A 26,980-nucleotide genomic window follows, 5' to 3' on the forward strand; every position below is an offset into this window, starting at 1 on the left:
CTGAAATGTTAACCTATATGCATGTTTGCGATCAATCTCCCTCCCTCTCTCTGTCTCTCTGACTATCCTACACAGCCCCGCAGATGAAGAGGAGACAGGAGAGAGAGCTCTGTGGGTTGTTTCTCAATGGAGTATGCAGGCTCCTCTCTAGGTGAGTCATGCTGCCTTTCTTTACACTTCTTGTCCAAGGCCACCTACCTTACACCTCCACTCCAGCACAGCTACTGCCAAGTTACTATGACTGCTCATCCATTACACTACTCACAGCCTCTGACACTGTTGAAAAGTCACAGATGACTAATCTGATCCAGCTCAAAATGACTGCTGCTACACTGAAAATATGTGATGTTTAAGGCTTAAAGCAAACATATACAGTTTGGCTTATATATAGTATATAAGATTAAAATTATGTAATTGGCATAGTTGAGTTAGACTATAAGAATGGCATACTGTGTCACTGTAACACTATGGTTGTCTATGTGATGCTATTCAGTATGCACTGCTATTTCTGGTTGACAATGCCAGTAATCCAGTTCAAAACTATTCAAATCAGAGCCACTAAGCAGGGAACATTTTTATCGCTAATATCAAAAACATATCTTGCGGTAGCTAGCTGCAGATAAATTATATTACTTTAAAATTTGACATTGTGCTAGGTCGTATAACAGACTTAGACTTATCCAACAACACATAAAGTTACATGAGATCTGGAGTTGCAACTAATGCTTATTTTCATTATCAATGAATCTGTTGTTTATTTACTCAAGTAATTAATTAATTGTTTTGTCTACAAAATGTCGAAAATTGTAAAATAAATATTGATCACTGTTTACCATCTTTTATCCAAAGAAAAAGATATAAAGTTCACTGCCATAGAAGACACTAGAAACTAGAAACTATGAATTTGAATTTATCTGGAACCAGAAACCTTTTTGCATTTTTTTCTTATAAAAAATGACTTAATAGCATTATATTTTAAGTCACAGTCTGCTATAAAAACCATAATCTGTATATAGGACTAAAGTTAGTTGTGTCAGTAAGTGATTTTTCTTCATAGTGGATGAGTGACGTCACAAGAATAACTCTGGCGGCTGAAGAGAAAAACAATATTCAAAATGATATGAAATTTCAATATAAGCATGTGTCCAGTGAAAAACATCTTTGTATAAAATGAATCCTCTGCACAGCAATCACTGACTCCTTTCAAACTGACAAAATGTAAACAACTGAGTTCAATAAGGGAAACTTGAACGGGACATAACATTATAGTCCAATATTTTACAAGTATTGCTGTTTAGTATGGGGGAAGCAAATGATATCAGTAGTGATTTCACTTGGTGTTTGACCTGCTGGCCTTGATGTTGCAGTGAGATGTGCATGTGCGACAGTGTGAACTGGGCTAATATAGTGCAGTGGTTCTGCTAATTGGGTTAGCGCATTGCACGGTTAATTGGGTTAGCAGAGATTCCATGACAGCTACAATGCCGATAGACCCAGCTTGCTATTGATCCGATGGGTGAATGAAGGGGACCGACACAGCAGGTGCTTTCATTAAACAAGTGCAAGTACATGCAAACACATTGAACTGCACATACACACAAATGTGTCAGATTACACAGGGACAGCATGGGTTTGATTCTGACAGATGCATGGTGGAAGTGTATGGATCCCATCAAACTAAATACTTAAGTCCTGCGGGTATTCACAAAAATGGTCAAGAATGACTAAATAAATATGGATTTGTGTGCGTGTGTGTTTGCATGAACGAGAAAAAAGTGTGTGAGGGAGAAAAAGACAGAGACCACTTGGGACCTCAGCTCTCTTTCATGTGGAGGTGAATACATAAATAATAAAATTAAATCATCAAAAACAGACCAAAATAGTTCCAGCCTTACTCCCAATAATACACACACACACACACACACACACACAGACACACACACACACACACACACACACACACACACACACACACACACACACACACACAGAGTATCATATGTTCCGCATTCTTCAAAGTTAAAATTGTTGGTTCTTCAAATTTCATAATCAGTGTATTAAAATGTCAAAATGATGTACCATTTACACAATCTAGGTATAGAGATGACAGTCTCCCTGATTAAAAATGTAATTTTACATTAAGGAGTAAAAGAATAACTGTCTGTAGTGTGCTTGTGTATCTTCGGGCTTTGATGTGCTGCTTGCTTCCATAGCTACCCATTATCTGATGGTAGTTAGGTGCAATCTGTAAGGTGTCAGGGGAGCGATGTACTAAATAAAGATATTTTCAAGGTTTTCAGGCACCAAGAAATATCAACTCCAGTTGTGTCACTTCACTTCCTCGCTTAACACAATCTGCTGCCTCCAAAAATAGCTCAGAGTTTCTCTGAAGCCGGGCTCTTGACTTAACACCAAGTTAGACAGATAGGATGTGTGCAAAAAAAAAAAAAAGACTATGTCAATGCATAAACCACAATATCTTTGCTGCGACATGCACACAAAACCCACTGCAAGATTTTGAGATTCATTTTGTGTGATCCTGCTATGTGCTATGAGATAGGTACACAGTTAGATTTGACTGCTAGGGTTTCAATATAGGAAGATCACACAGCTGGGATAGCGTGCTTAACATCTGGCCTCGCGACAAAAACCCCTGACCTTTATTTCAGTTTTCAAAACATGAACAGTACAACTGACCTCGCAGGGAAAATGTCGAGTCTGATGCAAGAGCTCATGTAAAGAGATTTCTCCAAATCTTGGGCATTGTTGAATGCCAAAAACATCATCTAAATGGATTAGCCCCCTCTTGCTGATGTTTTGATTTGCTGTGAACTATTCTTTATGGCCGAAGGCAGCCTCCGATGCTGATGTGATCTCTCTTTCCACAAGCCGCTCTTATTAAGCAGCACCACTAAAAGCCTGAGGATTCTCTTACTAAACCAATCAATATAGGATCTGCCCTGCCACGGTCCCCAGAGCCCTCGACTCCACCCTTAATTCTTCCTTCAGCTTCCACTGTCCCAACAGTCTTGCTCATTCATGGTAGGCATGGAGGGTTGAAGTGTGGAAGTGCTACTGTGCACGTGTACGTGTGCGTGCGCATACACAAGACCGATCTAATGTCAAATGCATCACTATCTCAAACCTCAGGAGGAGGTGAAACAGGTGAAAATGGTCCTCTGAGGAAAAGCTGAGGAGCAAACCGCCTGTTAATGAATAAATAAACACACTAGTCAGCATGATTGCCCCGCTGTCCCCGTGCTCTTTGAGTGCAGAGGCTGATCCTCCACCGCTAACACCTGTGTGACTGTCAGGCGGAATCAATAAACAGCTACTGTTGCAAAGGTGAACTCGCCCACCGGCCACACACTGGCTGTATGTGTCTTGAACAGGAAGAGACATTTATGGTGGAGTAACACTTCTCATATTCATGTTTATGCCATAACTGAGTTGCAAATTAGGGCAAAACATATAAATAAATACATACTATGCAAATAAAAACAGATGGCTTAGTAGGATGTAGAGACACACATCCTTGCACACAGACAGTCAAAAGCACGTTATACACATTATATACTGTTAATATATAATCAGTCACAACAGATTGAATTGAGAGATGAAACTGCACTAGAATGTCTTTTCTTTTTGTCCTATTCTTACCTAAGACATTCACTCTCAAGACAGTCATCATACCTTAACGTAGCTGCTGCATATGTGAAGATTATGTCATTAAGTTATCTCTATCTGAAAATGCAATAGCCCCATTACATATGCTACTTTATGGTATTTTTTGCATTGTGAGCTGCTTCTCTGGTTTATTGTCACCGGGTGTATTTTCATGGAAGCTGATATTAAAGTGTGAAGCAAAATCTAAAGAACCACACCTGTAGCCAGTAAATCACTTCAGTTTTTTGAAGCTCAGCATATATTGGGAGTATTAAAAAGTGGTTACGTAACACTCTCCCATTCCTTATAGCAATAGGAGGCGATACTTTAATGTAAAAAAAATCCCCATAAAAACACCTAAAAGCACAAAAGACAAAGTAGAATGTGCGGAAGAGAAAGAGGAGCATCCCATCCTCGTTAATGAGACCCAGGTGATTTGCTCTGTTTGCGCAGATTAAACTGTTGTTGGTATAAACACTTCTCCACCCACAGAAAATGACAAACTCAAACTTTAAGTCTGTTATGTCAGCATACACACAGAGTTCCCTGCTGTACTGTAGCTGTGAGGCTTTTCCAGTGAGGCGCTGAACACTAAGTGGAACAGTTCAACAGCCAACAGCAGAAACAGTGCTGAGAAATGTCACGCTAAGTCAAGTTTCCTTAGGTCGATAAAAATAAAAAAGATTGAAAATTGTGCTTTTGCAAACTGAGAAATGTCTTGGTGGTGTCTCTGTCTAAATACAGAACATCTCACTGTGCTTTAGACTGACATTTTAGACATGGGAACCACACTGAATATTTTTTGCAACCGCAGTTAGGCTGAATTTCCTGGAACAATTTTTTACACTTTGAAACTGTAGTAGCACCTCAACAGTCCTGGAAGATAAAAGCAAAAGGACATAGATCAAAGTATCTGTGATAAGTGGTAACTGAAAAACCACACCAGCACACACCTGCATATTTAAACAAGGTTCACAATCACCAGAAGGCTAAATAATAAATCAACAGAGAGAGGACTTGTAAACTAAATAAGCGTAATAAACCGTTTTCATTAGCTCAAACGGGGTGCTGAGTGGGATTCTTTCTATTACATTACATTACCTGATGAGGACCTGTGAGTTTGTTATTTCAACAAATAATGCAGAATAAAGTTTGAATTAAAAATCTTAGCTTTAAAAAGCACCAAAAGTTGTCACAAGCTTCAAGAGATGAGGAGAGGACGTTAGCTCTGAGCTCACGTGGTCAGCTGCTAAATGGGAACAGTGGATGCAGTACATTATCTACATGTAATAATGAAGCTGCAGTGTTCTGAGCGAGCACATAATTTAATGTTCTTGTTATATGATTGTATCACATTAGACATGATGAGGAGTTAACAGCCTAAGTATGTAAATCCCTGCTTTGTAGTTGCTGTTTTATTTATTGTGTGTCCTCTTGTATATAGTTGTGTTACAGGGACGTTATGCCGTAAAGCTGCTGAGACATGAATCAATACTTATGAATTACAGTGCCCCCCGCTCTAATGGCAAGCTACTCCCAATACAGTAACAAGCCTGAAATGTATTTAGTGAATTGTGATATGACGGATACTAAACTACCCATGCACTCAACAATTCATGGGGAGGTCTCTGTAAAACTGTGTGTTCAATGTATGGATTGAAAAGCCAGGACATGCGACACAAAGACCTGTGTGAATTTTGAGATGTCCTGTAGTGTGAAAAGATGAAGGTCTAAATGCTCAGTGTCATTTTTATTTTTGTGTTTTAAGAGGACAGCAGGTGAGAGTGTCACCAATATGCTGGACTATATATTTGTTCACAACTGTATTCAACAGACATAAAAAATGTGACTATTGCATTACGTCCCAATGTATTCATCAGCAGAAAATTAACCAACAGTCTTTTTTTTTCAAGCTAAATTTCAAGATGTTCTCAGTTTCAGCCTCTCAAATGTGGAGATTTGCTGTTTTATTCATGATATATTAAGAAATGAAAAGTAAATTGAATATCTGAGAGAGATGTATAAGCATATTGAAGACATCACTTTGGGTTTAGAGAAACTTTAAATGGCATTTGTCCACTATTTATAGACCAGTGATTAATTAAAAAATGAATCAGAAGATTAATCAATAATGAAAATAATAGTTAGCTGCAGTCCTAATTAAAGATTATTCCTTCTGTTCATTTCTTGCTGCTTGTAATCCCTTGCATAGCCATCCTCAATGTTCTTTCTTTCTTTCTTTCTTCAGTGCCCATTTCCCTTTTTCCTTCCTTGGCCTGTGCAATGCTTCGTATTGCCCTATACACAGCATTAATAATTGAGTGCATTTTATGCAGACAGTGAGTTTTGGTGCCCCGAGCCCTTTGGTCACGGATCCATGGCACTAATGCTGGGTGGCAGGCCAGTTTGAGGCCCCGCACTCCAAGTCCAGGCTAGGGCACATCTGTCTGGCTGACTGGCCAATCTACGGCCCCCCAATCCCTGAGCTATTATGCACACAGCTGACATGCACACACGCACGTGCGCATTCACACTTTCTGGATTCACGGACCATTTCCTCTCTGATCTGTGGAGCTCACACCACACTTTTACACCTTTTACAAACAACCAAAGGCCACAGACAATGACTGACATTTTTCAATAACTGTGAGCCACTGTCCTCCTGTATAAACACTATCATTCTTACTCACTCACACCATCATGCAACTATAGCCTCTATAATGTAAGTGAGATGGTTGTTTGTATGAGAAACAACCATTGTTTATGAGACAGAATGATGTTGTGTGAGTGAGATTGAAAATATGTCTGACAGAAGAAGTGTGTGTGAGACAAATTGTGTGTGCGTGAATCAGAGTATAATAACCTATGCGACAGAGAGAACGAAAGATTGTGTGTGAGAAAGAATGGCGGATGGGAAATAGTGATGTTTCAGAAAGATTTAATTTGAGAAGAAATGCAGTGCAATGAACAGGAAGGCAATTTCAGCTCCTGATTGGCTAACAGACATCTTGGAAACAAAGTGTGTTCCTACCCAGTGGCATTGCTAACAATGTTTCAGCTTCAAGGAGAATTTAAATCAAGTCACAGATGATATGAGAACAAGTTTTGTCAGAACAACAGCAAGGTTATTATGATTTATCCGATTATTTACTTCTTCTTCTTGGTTTAAAGGACTTAAAGACATCCAGGAACTGAAAATGTTTATTTCCTCGTATATATACAATCAGTCTGTTTTAGTCACACAACCTTTCTCAGTCTCATATAATTGTCTTAAAATATGTCTGTCTTTATGCAAATTTGACCACTGTGTTTGTGCAGTGTGTACACACCCTAAACACTGAGTGTAACATGTGTACATTTGCTAGCTAGCGACATGTCAAACTGTGTATATGTTTGCTTGACAGCTGAAACATTTTCAGGTTGCCAGCTTTAAAATTTGCATTCAATATGAACACTTTGATACTTAAAAGTATAGTCATGTGTAAGAGACAATAGTTAGGTGTGTAGGTTACTGTGCTGGTGTATAGAAGATACTTCAAGCTATTTACATGTGCTCAAAGGAATAGTAATGTATGTGGAGTGATTGAGTGGATGTGATATGATTGAGTAGATGTGAGCACAAGAAATCATGATAGTGGATGTAAGAAGGTTTGGTGATGTGTACAGGAAAGTATAGAAATGCTGCGTGTGAGCAGGTATGATGACCTACAAAGCCACTCATAAATATTGCTTCTTAGGCACATGTCTGCACGTGTGTTTATGAAAGAGAGAATATACATATATATACTATACATATACGTATGCATGCAAGCACCAGAGATGAAAGAGAGACAGAGTACTGAAGCTGTGTTGCAGGTGTGCACGTAAACCTGAGAGAGCGTGTTTATTTCTACGAAATGAAGGTAGAGAAGGATGATGGGATGGAGCGTGGATGGAAGGAGAGGGAGGAGGATGGAGTGCTCCAGTCCTGTCGCCTTGGGTGCATCAGCAGCAGGAATTGTTCTCTGCCCTGTGGGGGCCATCTGACTGTTCTGTCACCCTCCACAGAAGGCTGACTCTGCCTTAAAGTGCTCGGCCCCACGCCTGCAGTTCGACAAGCTTGATGTTTAATACATACACAGGGAGAATATTGAGAACGCCTCAAGAGAAATGCAGCACACAGCCTGTAAGGGAGTTTTTGTCAGTTTGTAGAACAACCAAGAATAGAGGACCTCCTGTGCAAAGTGTGCGTGGGCAGACTGTGAACATAATTGCTCGGGATTTGAACCAGAGCTGGAGCTCCATCACAAATTTGAAATACACAAGATCTCAGAGTTAAGCACCTCTCAACAGCACGCACTTGTAGTAAGTGCAGCTTCATACTGGTGATTGTGTAAGAGGTGTATACGTCACACTCATACATGATGCCTGCTTTAAAATAACAGTCGTGAACTTCACATGCAAGCTTAAAATTCTTCTCCCAAAGTGCTCCTGTGTCTCTGCAATCTGAGCAAGTGTGTAATTCAGGGCATCACTCCTCAATAAGGCCTGGAGAACGGGCCTCAGGGGTGACCCTCCTGCTTAAGTCAACACAATGAGTGTAATGAGGTGAAATACACACACACACACACACACACACACACACACACACACAAACGCAAACCACTGGAGATGGGAACCCTAGCTGCATAGTAAGTGCATTTCATTCATCTACATGCACTGAGCCTGCTGTAGAAGTTCTACTCACACCCACACCCACACATTGAGCAGCACAGCCAGTCTTTCACTCCATAGGTTATTACAGGTGAGAAAATCATTACACACTGAATCAGATATGAATAGTCAAGCGGAAAACATTAAGACCAATTTTTTTAACACTGAGGAATTCTTGTCATTTCCAGGTGGAACTTATTTTAAGTCACTCATGTATACATCTGCAGCATGTGTTTTGGGGGGAAATATCCTCCAACTCACTAATGGTGAACATTAAACATGAAATTGATTTTAACAGCCGCTGTTTCTGCCTGACATGTCTACATCTCCTCTTGTGCTCCAAACAGTCACTGAGTTCATCAGTTCTAAGTCCATAATTAATCGACCCCGCTGTGTAAGTAGGACTGGTGTCTTTCTCTTATCATCACGTACAGCAACCCACGCCCTCCAGGCCATCAGCGGATTAATGATGAGTGCCTGTGATAGGAGAGCCCCCAAACAAAGGTTTTATTAATTAGGCTCACTCTGACACTGTGGACGCAGTGTGCAACACATGTTCACTTTAATCAAAACTTTAAAAAGGGACAAGATCGACCTCCCGATTACCCACTGTAATGCACTGCATGATATTAAACCTTGATGCGTGCATGCATTAAGTTAGGGGTGTGTGCAAGGAGGAGGTGAAGGGGGGGGGGGGGGGGGAGAAGTGCACCATTTTCAAATTGCAACTTTCACACATCGCTGACCAACCGGTTATGCTGCACTTTACTAAGAAACCTATGAATGATTGATCAGACAGGTGGGATCGAGTGGGGAATAATTCAGAGGCGTTAAAGAGGGACATCGACGCGGAACTGTCCAAAACTGTCCAGATGTCAGCAAAGTGGAAACCAAAACCAAAGACACAGAGATTGGATGAATTGTACTCACTCGCCCCCCGGTGCGTTAGAGGAGCATCCCGGTCTCTCACGGCCAGCTCTTCGGATGAGTTCTCCTGGGACAGCGCGCCTTGATCCTCACTATCATTCTTTGCAACAACAAAAAAAAGGGAAAACAGCCCCAGCCTCCTCACAGTCTCCCGTTACTCCTCTTCTTTGACATCACAGTGAATTTGGGGCTTTGATTGCTGTTTCAGGGTGACAGTCGTCCCTCTCTCAGCATGCAGAGCAGAAGTGACAGCAGCGGATTCCTATTTGAGGGGATGCTGACGCGCAACCGGAGGGGCTCGCCTCCTGCCTCTCTCATCTGGCTCCATCAGCAAGGCGGCACCATGTGACTGAAACCACTGTCAACACACAGAACAGCACGTTTAGTTTCCGGTCGTAGCTTTCAAAATCATAGCCTGCATGATTGACAAATGCAAGGAGATTGTAGCTTGTTTGTCCAAAAGTCTGTAGTAAAATATGGAATCTAAAATTTTATATAATATGGTTATCATACAAAATATATACAAAATTATTCCACATATGATAATCAAATATTATATACAATAATAAGTAGCCTACATAAAATACACATATTTCTAAATAATACATGATAGAATAGATAATTTAGTAGCATCTAGCCGAACAGACTTGGCAGATTTTTTTTTAAACTAATTAATCACTTGAAAATAAGAAGTGTTTTCATTACCTTAAATTTAACCCTTTAAACCTACACTGTCAAAATATTGTTTCCACTAATGTCAAACATTATCCTGACATTTTACAGCGTATAGCCTATAGATAATGTATATGAAATTATATAAAATAGCTACAGAGACTTTTAGTGCAATGAATCGTTTCTCAGTCAGGTCAATGTTCTCAGTAACAGCTAAGCCAAGCTAATTGGACAAGCTATACCAGAGACATTAACCCACCGCACAGCACTGAGATACAAGTTCAAAATTTTGCAAGCTAACGAGAGTGTAACAATGTGATTGTTTAATATGGTTTCACACGGACTTTATTAGCTGAAACACCGCACATGCGCAGTTGTTGTTGTTATGCGAAAATTGGAGTTTACGTTGTACGTTGAGAAAGAGTATACAACTGAAACAAAGTTCCCTGTGAGTAACCGTCCAGTTTGTGTAGTCAGTGAAAGACAGGACAAACTGAAACAGAGAGCATGAAGTTAAGGTTAGTCCAAATTCTTCACCCCTTGGCTCTACCACTTTGTCTGCCTATATTCTACTATTTTGAAGTTTAGACATGTTCAGTTTGTGTTGACATTTTACTTTATGATTATTATTGAGGTCATATTAAGTGGTGGTGGCATACTGGGGTACATTACATTGAATGGTGTTCCTAATATTTTGCCCATCTCATGTATGTTAATGGAGTGGACAAAATATTAGGATCAATAATAAATATAAAGCAGAATTATCACCTTCCTGACAATGACAACAGACACTGAAAATGTATTAACTTCATAAATGTAGAATTTATGGAGGACTTGTTGGATTGAATTAGATTGGACAGGTGTACCTAATAAAGAGACCACTGAGTATATATTGTTGATAATGGCTAGCAAATAAGTTATATCTGAAGTGTCTAGAGAATAATTAAAATGCTAATATGTTATTATTTTAAGATCCAGGATAGTTTATGTATTATATAGTTTTAAAAATACCTACATACTTGTTTCATTTCATAGTAAGCCTACATGTTATTAGTCTGGCTTGCTCAAATCGGTGCTGGCCTTGAACAGAGTTGTTCTCACCAAGTTCAGGTTTACTAAGGACGCTTTAAATGATTTTTGTAAATTTTTCATACAAAAAAACATTGTTGTTGTTGTTTTGTTTTTTTTTGTTTGAAGGGGGGTTGATACAAAAAAATCACCTTTTTAAAAATTTTCCCTCCTGACAATGTCACTGTTTTTAATAGCTTTGATGAGATTTTTCCAGCTATGAAGGATCTTTCTGGACATGGGACAGTGTTAGCCAGTTGACATATCAAACTCAGACTTGCACCATCCTTCTATAGCCTTTGGTTCAGATATAGACATAGAGACAGTAGGATAACACACCCTACAGAACCTGGAGAGCTTTCTAATTTCTCTCTTTTTCCCCTCATCCAATTCATGTATATAAACCAAACTGGTCAGACTATTAGAATAATTCACAGGTTTTCACAATAGGCCTGCATGCAGTTTTACACCTGTATTTGTAGCAAGGAGCATGCATTTAATCATGGCTTTTAATTTGAGAGAAATCTCTAAGTTTCCTGTATTTTTCATCTTTGCTGCTAGCTTGACACAGCTGTGAAGACATCCATTCAATTAAAGTCGACCTCACAGACCAGCGCCTCTAAGCGGCAGGCATTGGAATAACATCAACTGCCAAAAACTGATTGTGGGGACCAGTATTTCCTCAGCAAGCATAATCTCATTATAAATTATTATTGACATGCTCCACATAATAGCCTCTGTATTTATTCTTTATTGAGTCTGGAATTTTATTCATGGCAAATAGTAATGCAAAATCAGATGAAACTCTGCCTTCAAGGGCACACACGTAATCTTAAACTTTTATGAGCATGGGCCTAAATAAAGAGAGCATTCATATGCTTGTTGGACAGCCAGTGGTGGCTATGTAGGCTAGCCTAGTTTGTGTTATAGATGTTGCATAGAGCTGAAAGGAGCAGCTTGTGGGGATCAGTAGTCAGATGGATAAAAGTCCTTTTAGATGTGGGTGCTCAGGATTGGAACAAGGCTCCTAATAGCATTAAACAGACTACAGAGCCATTTTTTAGGCAAAACTGAAACAATGGTTTGTCAGAATAATGCCTGTTAGTGGCCAATGTGAATATTTTATGTAGCCTATAATTATGTTTTTGGTGCTTTTATATGCCACTAATGCTGTACTCCACTATCTCCATGCACACACTTCCACCACATCTAACTATAACAACAATCACAAAGATCCTTTGACTTTTTGTCTTTGGTCTTTTTATTATGTATGTACATGGTGTTTCAACCATGTAATCTGTCTTTTTAAAGCAAATTGTCAAATTAATACAAATATTGCTGATGATTTAAGGTTGTTGTTGTTGTGTAAGGGTGTTTGGCAAAGTGAGAGTTCTGTGCTGTTTCTGATGCCCAAACTAGTTCCCTGGGTAGCATACAGTATTACAGCCTGAATAATGGCATCATTTGTAAGCCTATGGTGTATGCAAACTACTGTTGCACCATAATACTTTTGGAAAAAATCAAATCATTCAGACTCCTGTAAATGTAAGGGTGAGATTGATTTTGCTCTCAGGTCTCATTCAGCCTCAGAAATTATGAATTATCCCTTAGATAATAGTGAAACAGAGTGACTGTGTTTCCTGCATAGAGAATTGTTGTGTGTTTGAGCGTAAAAATGTGAGAGAAGAGAAACAGAGATGGAGGCCACAAGAGAACCAGAAAAAGGAAGAGAGAGTGGGAACTAGAAGCGACAGCCTAAGACGCTTTCAAAGAGAGAAAAGCCTTGTCCTTTTGAGGTCTTTTTTCTATTGTTGTCCACTACGAGCCAGACTCTTGGGTCTCCTCCACAATGCAGGTCCCCACAGAGCAGCGCACCACTGGCTGTCCTGTCACTTCACATTAGTGTCTTTGTGGAGAACAGCAGCCCCTGAGGGCCTGGACACACTTGTCATGAAAGAAGTCCTCTGGACACACACACGTAGACACACACACAGTGAGTCGATAAGGAGGTGTTGAGCAAAAAGGGCAAAAATGGGAACACAAGGAGAACCTCCATCAATGCTGCTAATAGAACTATAACAGTGACCTTATTTTAGGGTTGGATATCCTCTTTCAGTCCTTACTCTACCAACCACCAACCCAGACACACACACACACTCACACACATGACACACATTCAGAAAACATGCGCTCATAAGAAATGCAGTTGTGAATGAGTGAGTTTCATGCATGCAAAAGAGGTTCAGAACAGTCACTAATGTATTCTACTAGTAGCTCCTGCACTTAGTTGCTTGATGTGTAACATTAAAAGATGACATCTGTTACAAGCAAATTGGTTAATGCCTCTGACTGCACAGAATAAAACAGAAGTTCCCACATTTGACTTGCTTCAACATTTCAGACCAGCTGGTACAAACTCAGGTTGTGTAGCCTGTAGCGTATCAACAAGATTACAAATTCATCGTCTGAATCTGGGGTAAAATGTGTATAATATGACATGATATCTAGTATTTGTTATTGTAATTTGGTAGCTATGGAAACATGATGTCCTGGATTATTATTATTGGTTTTGTTATTATAGCATGACAGTTTATATTTGACCTTGAAAATATTACTTTGACAGAACAATCGCAACTCAAGGTCCACTTGCTACCTTTTTCTGAAGCTTGTGATAGTATCACACAGTCTTCATTATAACTGTTTGACAATGTAAGCTCAGTGCTTGTTGTGATATTTTTCCTATAACATTTCTCATCCTTGGTTTAGAGGTGGGAGATGGTGTGAGTGGGGCAAGTTCAGTGGACAACTGAGCGAACTCTTTCTGCCGGGGAAGTTGGCGTGACATGGTTTTAAAAAAAGCCCCACAAATAGTGGTGAATAAACCTTGTATTGAGAATGTGACCCTTACAGTATACTCTACTGTCATAAAATGATGACTGAAAAGGTAGCTAAACTATAGTCTATGGCTTTCAGTTCACAAAACATCTACTAGTCTTGAAAAGTCCAGTCATGGGTTTACATGTGTTACATTTAGGAATACAATAGATGCACCAACTGGCTGTGCATAGATAACATAACACACTAATGTATGTGCCCAAGTCTGCCTATCTGAGACTAGAAGATATGATTGTAACAGAAGGACTGGAGTATAGACAGATGCAGTTGGGGGAAGCTGAATGGGCTGATGATTCCTTCAAACTGATCATGACACTTATTTTTCAGATAGGCTGTCATGATGAAAAAAGAGCCTTTTAAAATTCACCAAATAAAAAAGCCTGATTTGTGTTTGCAGGCTAGCTTCCATAAATACCCTCAGGTTATTTTTGGCAATGGAGGAGGAGCTCCTCCTGGGCCCGGCTACTGCTGGAAGCAGGTGGGCAGAGTGGCGTGGGACGGCGGAGAAGAGGAGAGGAGAGGCGGCACTTTATAGGAGCAGGAGCGGAGGAGTGCGTGATGAAATGAAATGTGAAGTGTTCCCTCACTCAGCCAGCAGACGCGTAAAAGATTTATCAAGCTGGTGAGGGGAGAGGTGGGACCTGCCTCCATCCACTCCGACAGTGTATGGAGGAGAAGGAGGAGGGTGACTGACTGAGAGAGTTGCTTTTAAGATCTTTTCTATTATATATCATACTGAGCAGTGGCTACCCAGAAGGCAAATGGAGAGCCAAACAAAAGGTCTGCATGGAGAAAGGGAGGCAGGGCAAAGAGGATTTGGAGAGAAGAAGGGGGGCAAAAGACATATAGAAAGTGAACAAAAGTAGCTGAATAAAGACACTTGACATAGCCTTAAACACTAATAGAATATTGTGTGTGTGTGTGTGTGTGTGTGTGTGTGCGTGCGTGGTGTGTGTGTGCATGTGTGTGTGCATGTGCTAAACTAAAATGTATTCAATTGGTTTATTTAATAACAGGATGACATTTGTCTTGAGGCAACATTTGCTATGTTAACCTGAAGTTACCAAAACTATAATCAGGAAGCACATGTATTGCATTGTTTATCTGTAGGCGTATTGACTTTAATATTTTTTTAAAAGCTAAAACGAGCCTAAACTGAGAAAAAATCCGGCTTCCATTTTGTAAAATGATGTTATTCAAAGTGCGGTGCTTTATAAAACAAAAACACATATCCGTGTGTCTCATGATATGGTCACAAGATGGCGCCTGTTCTCCATCTTCAGCATCATTCAATTGCAACTAAAAACCCCATGCTTCTTTCACGCGCACGCTCCCTCACACCAGCACGCGCGCGCACGAAAAGTAATTAAATCTCAAAAATAATAAGCTAATGTTTATTAATTAACACCAGTATAGATCTTTAAATGTTTCCACACACAAATTAATGCCCGAAATAGTCCTTATAAATCACTTTATTATTGCGTCTAATTGATACACCGACCTTTTAAATTGGCTTAATATAGATGTATTCTGTAACCATGACAATAAATTAGTTGTCTCTGTTAAAACATTTTAAATTAACAAGCTCCAAGAAACCAGTTGACGCCCTCAGCCCCATCCCATCCCATCCCAGCCCCCCGGTCTACTACCACTAACACCCCCCACCCTCCTTTTTACACACCGGCTCGCAACCATTCACCCAGTCAGTCACCTCAGCTGCGACCGGCCGGCTGGAGCGCAGGCAAATAAACAGAGCCAGCCACAGCGATCCTGTCACGGCTTTCGGCTGAGCAAAGAGACACCGGAGCCGACGAGGAGAATGGGACACCGGTGCTTGGATCAGGACTGAGTCTGGTCGGCACATTCGAGCTCATCCGACCCGTTTCCAAGTCCATTTCTCCCGGCTCACTCACGTTACCACCGCCAACACAATGGGCTGCTGCAGTGGACGATGCACGCTCATCTTCATTTGCACTTTACAGTTGGTGAGTTGACCCAGACTTCTCTACTTGTTTTACAAGTTTCAACACGTCGAGAAAACAGCTTTTAGAATATTTTTTAAAAAGCATGTTTTTATAATGACTTAACAGTGAAATACCACAGGGTAAGATTACATGTATGGTTTTTTGGAGTGTTGAAAACTGATATCGGGACTTAGAATTGTCACAATAGATCCTAAAAGTTACACACTATCAAAATATCAGCAAACGTGATGGACACTTGTTTATAAACATGTGCCCATCACATTTGCTGATATTTGCTCAAATTGTGTTTAATTAGAAATTATGGTCCTGGATTGTTAGATTTTGTGTTTTGTGCTGAAGTGGGGTTTTTTTAACCTTATTCATGAGGACATTTGGCCCAGTGACAGAAAACATATGCTGCTGTTGTTGTTTGGAAGTCAGGTCCTCTCAGTACGAGATGGACAGTATTAGGGGTAACTATGCTGTGTGATGCATGATGAAAGACCATCAACAAATGTATGGATTTGAAGACTGAAATAGAGACGTATCACACATTCATATACAGTCCACCAATTCATCTAATTTGGAGGCATTAGCCATCAAAGCCACTGTGTGCATCTCAGATTAACATCCAGATTGGCTCTTACCTCACAATGTAAAACATCTAAAAAACCCAACAACACATACATTTCCTCTCTAATCTTATCATTTAAATCAGCTGTATTTCGGAAAGTAGTGATCCACAAACCACAGCGGATGCAGAGACTTATAGCTCATTGGAGCATTTCAGTTGCTGATCATTGAAGTGTGGGGATGTGACATTTTACTGATGGTAACTGTGCAGTCTCAGATGATGCTTCCTATTGACTCCCAGGCAAGCTTTTCTTCCTGCTATCACTGAGTAGAGTTTACCTTATAGGGTGTGACAATGTTATTTATGGCAGTATTAAAACTGAGCTTGCTCACAACACAAACCGTTTTTAACAGCGAAGGGGGCAATAAAATCTTCTCCAGATGAAGAGTCAAATGGGAAAGTTCTGATGTATTGTATCACGCATGAGGGAACCCAAGAACAAGGAAACATTGGTGGGTTTAGTCATCAAATCAACACAGAAAAGGAAAGAATATGATGGGAAGTAGCGGTTGGTAGCAGCCATAACTGTTGAAAACAAAACCCAAGTTTGGTTGGACTAAGTAATAACATCTGCTCTTCTATTTCATCATGTTGGATTCCTGTAAGCCAACGTTAGACTTCCTGCATGGAGTTTAGTTGTTTTTTCGGATGAAAACAGTTTTTTTGAGTTTTTCCTTGCTGTCTTTGGATGACTCACTGCTGCATCCGGCCATAGGACCCTGCTGCCTTTCCCCTCTTCATCTTCCAAAATGAGTAGAGGGCTGGTGTGTATTTGTGTGTAACACTTGTGTATCTGTCAGGTTTCAGCTCTATAAATTTGAACTCAGACATTAGACAGAGACGATGCTTGTGTCACTATGGCCTTAGTGTTGCTTCCCTGTTAAAACTGCGATTCACTCATTGATAACACACACATAAACACAGGAGGCTATGAACTCACCTTGAGGGACACACCTGTTTTCCCTTCCCAGACTTCGGACCTTTTTGCCTCATTAGAGAGAAGGAGGTCGACCATTTGTTAAGAGGTTTATAAAGCTGTCAGCAGGCTGCCTAAAAAGTCCCACAGCTTTATTTTCCCTCGGCACTATTTCTGGATGACCTGACACTTCCTGTCTGCAGAAAAACACACTCACACACATACACACCTGCACGTTTCTGATGAGTTTAACCTGCCAAGTGGGGTCATGTTAAACCTTGCATGACCTTTCAAAAGGTCATCAGGTTGTAGGCATGTGGGTTTATGTGCGCGTGTGTGCATATGTGTGCATGTTCACATGAATATATATGTGCGCATGAGTGTGGAGCAGCACAAGGGGCCCCACTCTCCTTTGGCTGAAATCTATGCATTGACAATGAGCCAGGTTATTCCCAGTCCATTACAGGGTAAAACTACCATTAACAAAACAACATACTCTGCTCCTCAGATGTAAAAATAGCCCCTGTGAACCGCTGTGTGTGCTAATTAGCCAGGCAGAGTGCTTTGATCAAACCTCTTTTGGCATCTCGACCATCCCCTAATTGAATTGTGGTGCGCTTTCCTCATCAACAGGCCGAGCGGTGGGACTCATCTCTCTGGGACAGAAGGCAGCAGATAATGAGGCTGTATTGATCGAAACGCCTCTGTTCCCTCTTCCCTTTGCAGCCTAACTATTCCAGACAGTAGGGCTGGATGGTTGTCAGAACCCCGATCAACCCTAGAGAATGGCAAGCGTTGGCAGGAAGCCCTGTCTGTCTAATGATTTGTTTGTACTCAGAGAAACAGACAAGCTCGTTTTAGTCTCAACGGGTTGGCCGTTTGAGGTGTTGACCTAAAGCTGACCTGGCATGGAAGTGTTTCGATTGGACAGATTAGGGACCCGGTCCAGACATATTGTGAATGTTAGCGACTGGCCATGAGGAAGGATGTTGTTCTGACTGGAGCTGATGGTCAATGCAGTTCTGTGGACAGTGGGTGATTGATGAAGGAGGCCTCTTCGTTGGTCATACTGGTTTTTCATGAAAGGACAGACACACACACACACACTCATAATCACACTGAACAAGGGTAATGAGTTCAGAACTGAACATTGACCCTGAAAATGTCTGGACATAACTACATTGGCAGCACTGATGGATGCAACCTCACAGAGACACAGACACTATTTCATGCACCCTTCTTCACACACAGACACACCCTCAGACGCAGCTGCACATTCTGAACTGTGAGTTATGGGTTAGTAGGTCTAGTGTTGGGTAAAGATTGCAGCCTGTATATAAGGGCAGGAAATATCGCTTTGTGGGTCTCTGATAAGATGAGAGAAATGACGGAAAGAGCTGGAAGGGGTTTTATTTGATCTGAGGCGAGGAGAAGAAAAAAAATGTCCATGTTTTCATATAATGGCTTGAATTGTGCCCATGTAGGACAAAGTGCTTTCAATGTAGTGACCCTCAGTATGGATGGAGTAGAGATCTGCACAATTTACCTAATTTTCACCCATAAAAACTATTAAATTACCCATAAGAGCAATGTGAGTGTGCATGTGTCTAATGCATCACGCTGCCCACTTTTCCTCTACTCTTTTGATGACATAGCTAGAGAGTATACTAACTTTGTAGTGAAGGCTTCAGAGAAGAAGACTAGGTTCAACCAAAGTGCTTCCAAGAAAGTTTCATCTGAGAGGCAGAGCGCCTCATCCTGAAGAGTGTTATCTCTAAAGGCACGACATTATCCCTTGGCAGGCATCACGTCATCTCCCACACATTATAAAGGATTGTTTTTTTCCCTTGCTTCTACTGCTAACTAATTTGCTTTATGGAAGCACTAACATTTAAATTTCCTGTTGAATATACATGAGCGTAGAGATGCTGAATGTCTATCAACATACTGTCTCTCCCACTTCACCAGTTTACATGCGCCAGTGTTAACAGACACACACATACATGCACGCGCACACATGCAAGGTCTTGGCCCATAGCTTTAATATTAATGCACCACACGGCTGTAATTAAGAATAATTACTGCAGCTGGGCAAATTGCATGGCAATGGGCAAATTGCATGGCAATAAACTATTGCATGCTATCAGACCAACAAACCTGGGTGTGAGAGTTACTGCCACTATATAATCCTGTTCTGTCTTGCCTATTCCCAGGAGAGGTGAAACCTGGTAAACAGTGAAATATGAAAACTGTGAGCTGATAAAAGCCAGAAGATTTCAGTTTCACAAGGTACAGATGCTCCAGACATCTGTTCAGGGTAACGTGCTTAGTGGGTATTTTGTTGAGTGTATATGTGTAACTTCTTTAGTGTGTCTACATGAGTGTGAAGTCAAGTGTGATCAATGATAATGAACTGTATTTCCTTGGCACTGCCAGGTTGATGGAGGAGATAGGCCAGTGGGAATAGAGTGGATGGTCACAGCTCTTTTATCTCTCCGTTTCTTTCTCTTCGTCTTTGCCTCTCTGGGCCCGCTATTAAGTTTTCATATAGCCTCTCTGGACTGTGATTCATATCAATGTGAGCAGAAACCTGTTGGGGTTTTCTCACTATTTGCTTTGGCTTGCACAGATGGTGGCAGAATAAGATAGCGCTCACTATCTGAATTATCCATGCAGAAACAAAATGTGGTGTCTGCGAGTGTTAGACACAGCTTGCTCTCTGGGAGACCAGATATGTATCAATATATTTATACACTTCTTTGTTAATTTCATAGTTGGGAAAGTAGATATAAAATGAGTTGTGACTGTATGTAAGGTTTTGAAAATACATTACTATTACATTTAGAAAGACACCAGTCCACTGGTGAATATGACAATCATACACTTTGATTGTCATATTCACCAGTGGACTGGTGTTGGGGTTTGTAATGTGCCCTTTTCAAGCCTAAACTAACTCTTTGTCAGGCTGAGTAAGACCATAAAGTAAAACAAAGCAGTGAAATCTATGTTAAATTGACAGTAGCCCACTATGTGCTGGAACAGAAACCTTTTACTCATGGTCCCCAAGTCACCGTGTCGGCAGCCTACACAGCCATGTTGGGAAGCCAGCTAAAGCCTGCTGGCTACAATGGTTCAGTAGCTATGAATAGATTATTGATTTAAAAATTCTGTTACTAGACCTTGTTAGACTTACTAATTAACAGCAGCTGTTCAGACAATTGGGAAAGTCAAACTGCTAACAAGAACTCTGTGCTTTTTAAGACACATCTTCTATTTAAATTAACCAATGAGTACATATTTTAATTTTCAAGTCCTTTTTAAAGGGTTCATTTGGTGGCCAATCTGTTTTCTTGAAAGTGGGAGATGTAGTGCAAAAGGTTGTGGGCCACAGAAGCTCGAGTAATTCATGTGTTTTTAGAAATTAAGGTCTTAACCCTGTCTTACATTGTTTCTGGACATTTATTCTTTTCTTTCTGAAAGTCATGCAGGTCGCCATAATTAGGTACTGTGTATGTGTGTGTGCTTGTGCTGTCCAATGGACCCCTGGTATTTAGTGCTGATTGTGGTCTTGACCCGAGCTGTGTTGATTGCTATGCCTGAGCAGCCCTCATCCACAGAAGACAGGACCCTGACAGGCCCTGCTTGGCCTTGGCTACAAGTACCAGCCCCATCAAAAAAAGTTGATTAAACAACAGCCTATGGTCTCTGAGAAAGTGTGTGGGTGTGTGTGTATGTCTGCGTGTGTGTGCACGTGCACGTGTGTTGTAGGTCACGAGGCAAGGTGACTGCATAATAAATTCACATTCACAACTCAAACTTTTGGAGCTCCCTCCACTGTGTCATCTCACCTGAGAGGCTAATACAACCTGGGTACTTAGGGATGGGAACCACTACTTGAATGTATAATGAATGTTCATGCTCCACCCCTAACGTGTATCTTTTGTTGAAACACAGCAAGGCTTTGTGCTATCTCCATTTTCCATTTCCTTTACTCCCCCCATCCACTCATTCTCTTCCCCATTTTCTCCCCCTGCTTGGATCCCAGGTTTGAATATGTTTGAATTATTGATTACCATCTGATTTATCAACACGCCCAGAGCCTCTGGAGATTTGGGGGAAATGCAGATAGAAAGGTGGAGAGAAATAGAGAGGGAAAGGGGGGATGGGAGGTGGTTCGACCTCTCACTCTGGGCCAATTATGAGCACGACCCCAGAGACCTGAGACCTCTATGTTTAGCTTTTCCACTCTGTCTCTTTTTTTCCCCCCATCTCCCGCCCTCTTATGGGTGGGCCGTTATTAAGGAAACCTTGATGTATACAATGAGATGCTGAAGAGCCTGCAGGAAATAAAACCAACCTGTCAAAAGCAGACATGGTAATGGGTGATGCAAATCAGAACTAGCCCGCTGACGAGAGAAACTAGTGTTGGTGGACAACCATTTCAGGGAGAGGGGGGGGGGGGGTTGAGCTTTAGAGCATGGGGTTCTCTGGACAACTGTCACTCTAAAGATAGCTCCAGTTACATATATCCTTTAACCTCACCACAAAACCGACCCACCCAAAATGCTACGTAGCAACCAGACCGATGTAGCAGAGTGGTTTGCTTAGAGACTGAAATGTGCTTATTTTATACTTTTTGTCTGAAGTCACTTGTTAAGAAAAGATGAAAGCAACCAGGTTTCATGCTAACTGAAAAGAGGCGGTGACCTCTTTGCTGTTTCTCGACCTTCCTGGGAGTTTGGAACTGTGCCCTTTCTGTGTGCATGTTGGTTTCTAATAAAATGTGTGCTCTTGGAAAAAAACATCTCCTCTTTGTCCCTGATGGCCCCTTTTACAACTGTTCACCATTTTAATGTCTTCAATTTAACAGACCATTAATTATGCGGTTATGGTGAAAACCTTGTGCAGGCAAATCTGAGTGCGTGTGCATGTACTCATCCATGCACAAAGTTGTGTGAGTGTGTCTGTGTGTGTTCCACATCAATGGCCCGGCAATATTAAGCTATAATGGAGATAAAACTAGAACTATTTGCAAGCCCATTTCTCTCTTTCCATTCCAACGGTTCCAGCGGTGTCATTTGTTATATTGTGGCATCCAATAAATTGCTTTGGGAGCACCACAGCTGGGATGACTATCTTGACATATCATACTCAATTGAGTGGCTGCAAAGCATATTCATCTCACTCAATCCCCCCCAACTACTTCTGGCATTCAGTCCTTGTTTTACAAGCTGATTACTTCATGGATGTTTTTTGTCTAATTGTGTTGTGTGATCAAACAGTCGACATGACAGGGATGCACACAGCATAACTACCTCTACTAGTGGATGAAAGATTAAGAGTGATGGTGTTATGATGAAAAGAGCAACATTACTGACTCAATTATGGAAAGTAGAGCTGGAGGGTACCAACTGCTGACAGCTGTTTGCTGTTCTTGACTGAGTATTCATAATGAGAATTTCCTCTGTTGCAGCTAAATTGCCTACTTGTTAATTGGGGCGCAACCTAAACAGGTTTTCGTTATATCCGGAGCATAGAGGGGAAGGAAGGGAGATGGGATTGGTTGATACAGCTGCTCTCATTTCGTCACTTTCCCTTACATCCCATCCATTGTTGGTGTATTTGGGTTTGATCCATTGCTGTTTTCTTGTCCTGCTTTCTTCTGTCAGCTCCTCCTCCTCCCTCTTCTTGTGTGTACTTGTGTAGATTAACATTTCTGAGTTTTACCTGCTATACTACTTGTTTATGTGCATTTGTGTGTGATACCGGTCTGCTGTCTCATCTCTCCTTTCTCATGCAACACCCACTCAACAAACAGCTGCATCTCCAATTTGGAGCCACAAGAAAAGGAGACAAAACCTCACAAGTGACAGTAATCCCTTGAGACTGAAATTATCACATCCCAGCTCTGCAGCATTCCTCTTCAAGTTGATGCAGCAAAGTCTAAATTAGCCTCTAATAATCCATACATTGCCGCCACCTTTGCAGATAAACTTAAAAGAAATGGTGGCTGACAGCAAAGTCGGGGGAAAAGAGATAAAGGGAGGAAGAGAAACTTAAAGAGATAAGCATTTTACAAGAGCCAGCTGTGTTAGGATGGATGTTTTACTGTCATAGTGTATGAATTTGGGTCATATCTTAGTGAACTTTGCTTCATCATCAAGTCAGCTTGCTGATTTAGTGCAGAAATACTCTAAATGCCTTCTGATCAGTTCTGTTCAGGCTTCTGTAATTCAGAAAGCAGAAATAATTAAATAAGTTAAACATAACCATGTGGGACAGTTTAACTGTTAAAATGTTATATTAGTTATAGGTAAAGATACAGATTCCTTTCATATTAATTCTGTTTTATACATAAAGACATGATCCTCTCTGATCTTAATCATTTGACCCACACTTAACATGAGCAAATTTCACACTCAGCTCAGCTTTGACTTATAGTAGGAAAAGCACAGGCGTTAATAACATTAATGATAGCTATTTACTAGGGGTGTAACGGTACACAAAATTGACAGTCTGATTTATACCTCAGTTCTGGGGTCATAGTTTGGTATATTCTTGGTAACAAAGGTAGAAAATAATACTTATAGTACTGGTCCTTTAGTTTTAATAATGTGAACATCCAACAATGACTCATTGATCATAACTATCACTGAAACAGTTTAGATGTGCTGCAGTGGAAAAGGAAAACAACCTTTCTGTTTCCTGCAAGTAGTCAGGACACCTACTGACAGTTGTGTTATGATGATTAATGGTTAATCAGAACTGGTTCTTACGACATGCTGTCCAACCACATCTAAAATCAAATGTGTTTATGGTTGTTCCAAATGGTTTCACTCAGAAGTGGAGTGAAAAGCCATCCGTCACAGAGAGAGGAAGGGAAACGGGGAGACGTGAATTCAATCATATACGGAAATAACAGTATATATTTTAATAATAATGACAGCAGTGACACTACAGGCATGGGTAACCAGGCTAACTTGGCCAACTAGCATATATCCATGAGCACATTGCAGCCTAGTGGTACACTGCCAAAAGAATTATTAATTTGCATGTCAGACATAAATGGATTATTAAAGTATTTTGAAAGTAATTGTTTGACTTTGGGAGCATATTGAACCAAGGAAAGTCACAAACCAAACCGAACATACTGTACTGAACGGTTCAGCATGAATACATGAACCGTTACACCCCTACTATTTAGACCAGGTTGAATGTAGGTCACCTGTATTTTTGGCAGCACACAGAGCGCTACGCACAATCACTGTAGTTACACATGTAAAACGTAGGAAAATATAAGCATAAAAAATACACTTTGCATTGTGGTTACTTGTGAATACCATGAGTAAAACATGAGCTGCTACACAAACCATAAGGACAGCTATATTGATTAAAATAGAAGTGTATCCATTCTGTCAGACCGACAACTGACTGTCTTTTTCTTTTTTTGGGGTGAGTTGGACCCATTCAGATAGGCCCCCAACAAGGATTTGACCTGTGTCACTATTTTGGTCCAAATGGGGCATTAGAGTGGGACAACTTTAATAAGTAATGAGGCCAGTTGACAGACCAGACAGGTCAAGAACCCTGAATTAGTCTGGACATACGGACAGGGGAGAGCATTCAACTGAACTGATTAAACTCAAATTAACTAACATCAACCATACCGAATTGAAGTGGATCAAATTGAACTGACAATGGTGGTGGACTCCAGAGGACGCTCATGGCTGCTCATAATTACAAAGTGACTAACAGTAACAGAGCAAACGACAGACCACAATAGTGAAAAGTTAAAAGTAGTTTGCCAGTGTCCAGAGGGAGACTCAGTTCAAAGCACTGGCTGTTATTGTGTTTGTTTCACTGGGATGGATTTATGTGTTGCGTGCCCCCAAATGCACTGAGAGATTAGCATGTTTTTAGCACCAAGAGTACTTTGATTAATACGCTTTCATTGGGAAGTTGTGTGTCAAAAGACGGAGTTGGCACATAGCAGATTCAGCTCATTTCAAATCATCACTGAATGTAATGAAGTAGACGAAATGTATGATCCTCAGCTTTGGCCAGTCTGGTCTTTTGTACAGCGCTTCTATGAGACACACCAGCTGAGAGGTGCTACAGTCAGTGTCTCGCTCAGTCAAGAGGGAAACTCCTCTTAAAACTTTTCACCACTGCCTAGTGATGATGCTCAGGTGTGTCTCATGTCTGTTAGGGTAGGGATCGTTGGACAGTAGATCCCTTGAAGGGAATTAACAGAAAAAGTAAATAAGTTATAGCGTATGATGCATGTGGCCTGTGAGTAGGGCACAGTGCTGCAGATAAAACAAGACGTTTGGTGGTTTAAACACTGTTTGAGGTGTGACATCCTGTGCCTTCAAGAGATGTGGCTTGACAAACAAGACCTGGATAAACTGAATGCACTACATAAGGATTGTTATGGTGCTACAATCATAAATATATATACACCGTTATGAGTCTCACTAGTCTAATGATGAATCTTTGAACAGATTAGCATTTATTCATTGTTTCATTGAAGGCAATGGTTCAACTTGTGGTTTTGTCATGTGGGATTTTAATGCTGACTTCAGACATCAGATAGCAATTCAATATTTTCAAAAACACTTGTTTCAGATCTGTAATAACAGCAGTCCTATTTTATCCAGTAAAATGATCATACCTGATAATAGTTTAACTTCAGCTTTGCACACAACCTCTTGGCTTGAGCATATACAGCAGATGCTCATGCCTCTCTGGATAATATAGATCTATACTATGGAATAACCACCTCCAGTTACCAATTGTTATTTCTTTAAATGTTGAGAATATACCTATGGTTGCCATTATTAATAATAATGTTAATACAGGGAAGCTAGACTGAACAAATCTTACTGAGGAGGATATTAACATATATCCCACTACAACTGACAACTTGTGAGACATGATTGAACTTCCTCTGCATGCTCTGATGTGTTTTAATGAACTGTACAAACCCACATCATAGTACTGAACTATGTGCCTTGTATGATGATATTGTGACAGCTCTTAATGCCTCTAGTAAGCCCTTTTGTAAACATAAGAACAAGGTGCATATAGAATGATTTTGTGGCTGAGCAACATGTTTCAGCTGGAGAAGCTTTTAAACTCAGATTAACTTAGACTCAGAAAGGCCTAGACAAGGGACATTGCTTGAACATAAAAAAACAATGCAAGATTGAAATATGCTCTTGTTTTTATTAAAAGAAATTAGATGGGAATGAAAGCTGCAGAATAATAGCCATTATGACTTTTGGAAAGAGGTCAGTGTTAGTAATGAGTAATAGTGAAACTCCCTCACTATCCAAAATTGAGGATGCATGAGGGAGCATTTCTTGAATTTATTCAACTGTGTTAAAAGTAATGTATTTTTCTGAAAACATCATAGTTAGATCAGGTAATGTTTATGATGCCAGATCTGATGCTAGGTGAAATGTGGTATATATGTAGTATGGATCTATTACTGTAAAAGAAGGCTCTGCCCTCTGCTTGACATGTGTTTTACTGGTCTCATAG

The 26,980-nt window shown here is 40.5% G+C and overlaps 2 protein-coding genes across 11 annotated transcripts in view; one reads left to right on the forward strand and one right to left on the reverse strand.

The window, feature by feature from the left end:
• The window catches only part of LOC128357608 (uncharacterized), a 36,300-nt gene extending 26,580 nt beyond the window's left edge, over positions 1-9,720 (reverse strand). The window contains exon 1 of the mRNA XM_053317973.1: positions 9,289-9,720. The gene's annotated coding sequence lies outside the window, so the exon portion shown is untranslated. The remainder of the gene's footprint in view (positions 1-9,288) is intronic.
• The window catches only part of nkain4 (sodium/potassium transporting ATPase interacting 4), an 85,149-nt gene that overhangs the window by 22,692 nt on the left and 35,477 nt on the right, over positions 1-26,980 (forward strand). For 4 of the 10 annotated variants that reach the window (XM_053317144.1, XM_053317151.1, XM_053317150.1 and 1 more), the window contains 4 exons: positions 76-151; positions 13,792-13,898; positions 14,318-14,542; positions 15,506-15,905. In XM_053317144.1, the coding sequence (XP_053173119.1) occupies positions 15,852-15,905 (54 nt within the window). In that variant the 5' untranslated portion in view covers positions 76-151; positions 13,792-13,898; positions 14,318-14,542; positions 15,506-15,851. Of the gene's footprint in view, positions 1-75; positions 152-13,791; positions 13,899-14,317; positions 14,555-15,505; positions 15,906-26,980 lie in introns of all 10 variants that reach the window. The other 6 variants (XM_053317147.1, XM_053317145.1, XM_053317146.1 and 3 more) reach the window with 5 other exon arrangements.

Source organism: Scomber japonicus, chromosome 4, assembly GCF_027409825.1.
Source record: "Scomber japonicus isolate fScoJap1 chromosome 4, fScoJap1.pri, whole genome shotgun sequence".
In the NCBI taxonomy this organism is placed as follows: domain Eukaryota; kingdom Metazoa; phylum Chordata; class Actinopteri; order Scombriformes; family Scombridae; genus Scomber; species Scomber japonicus.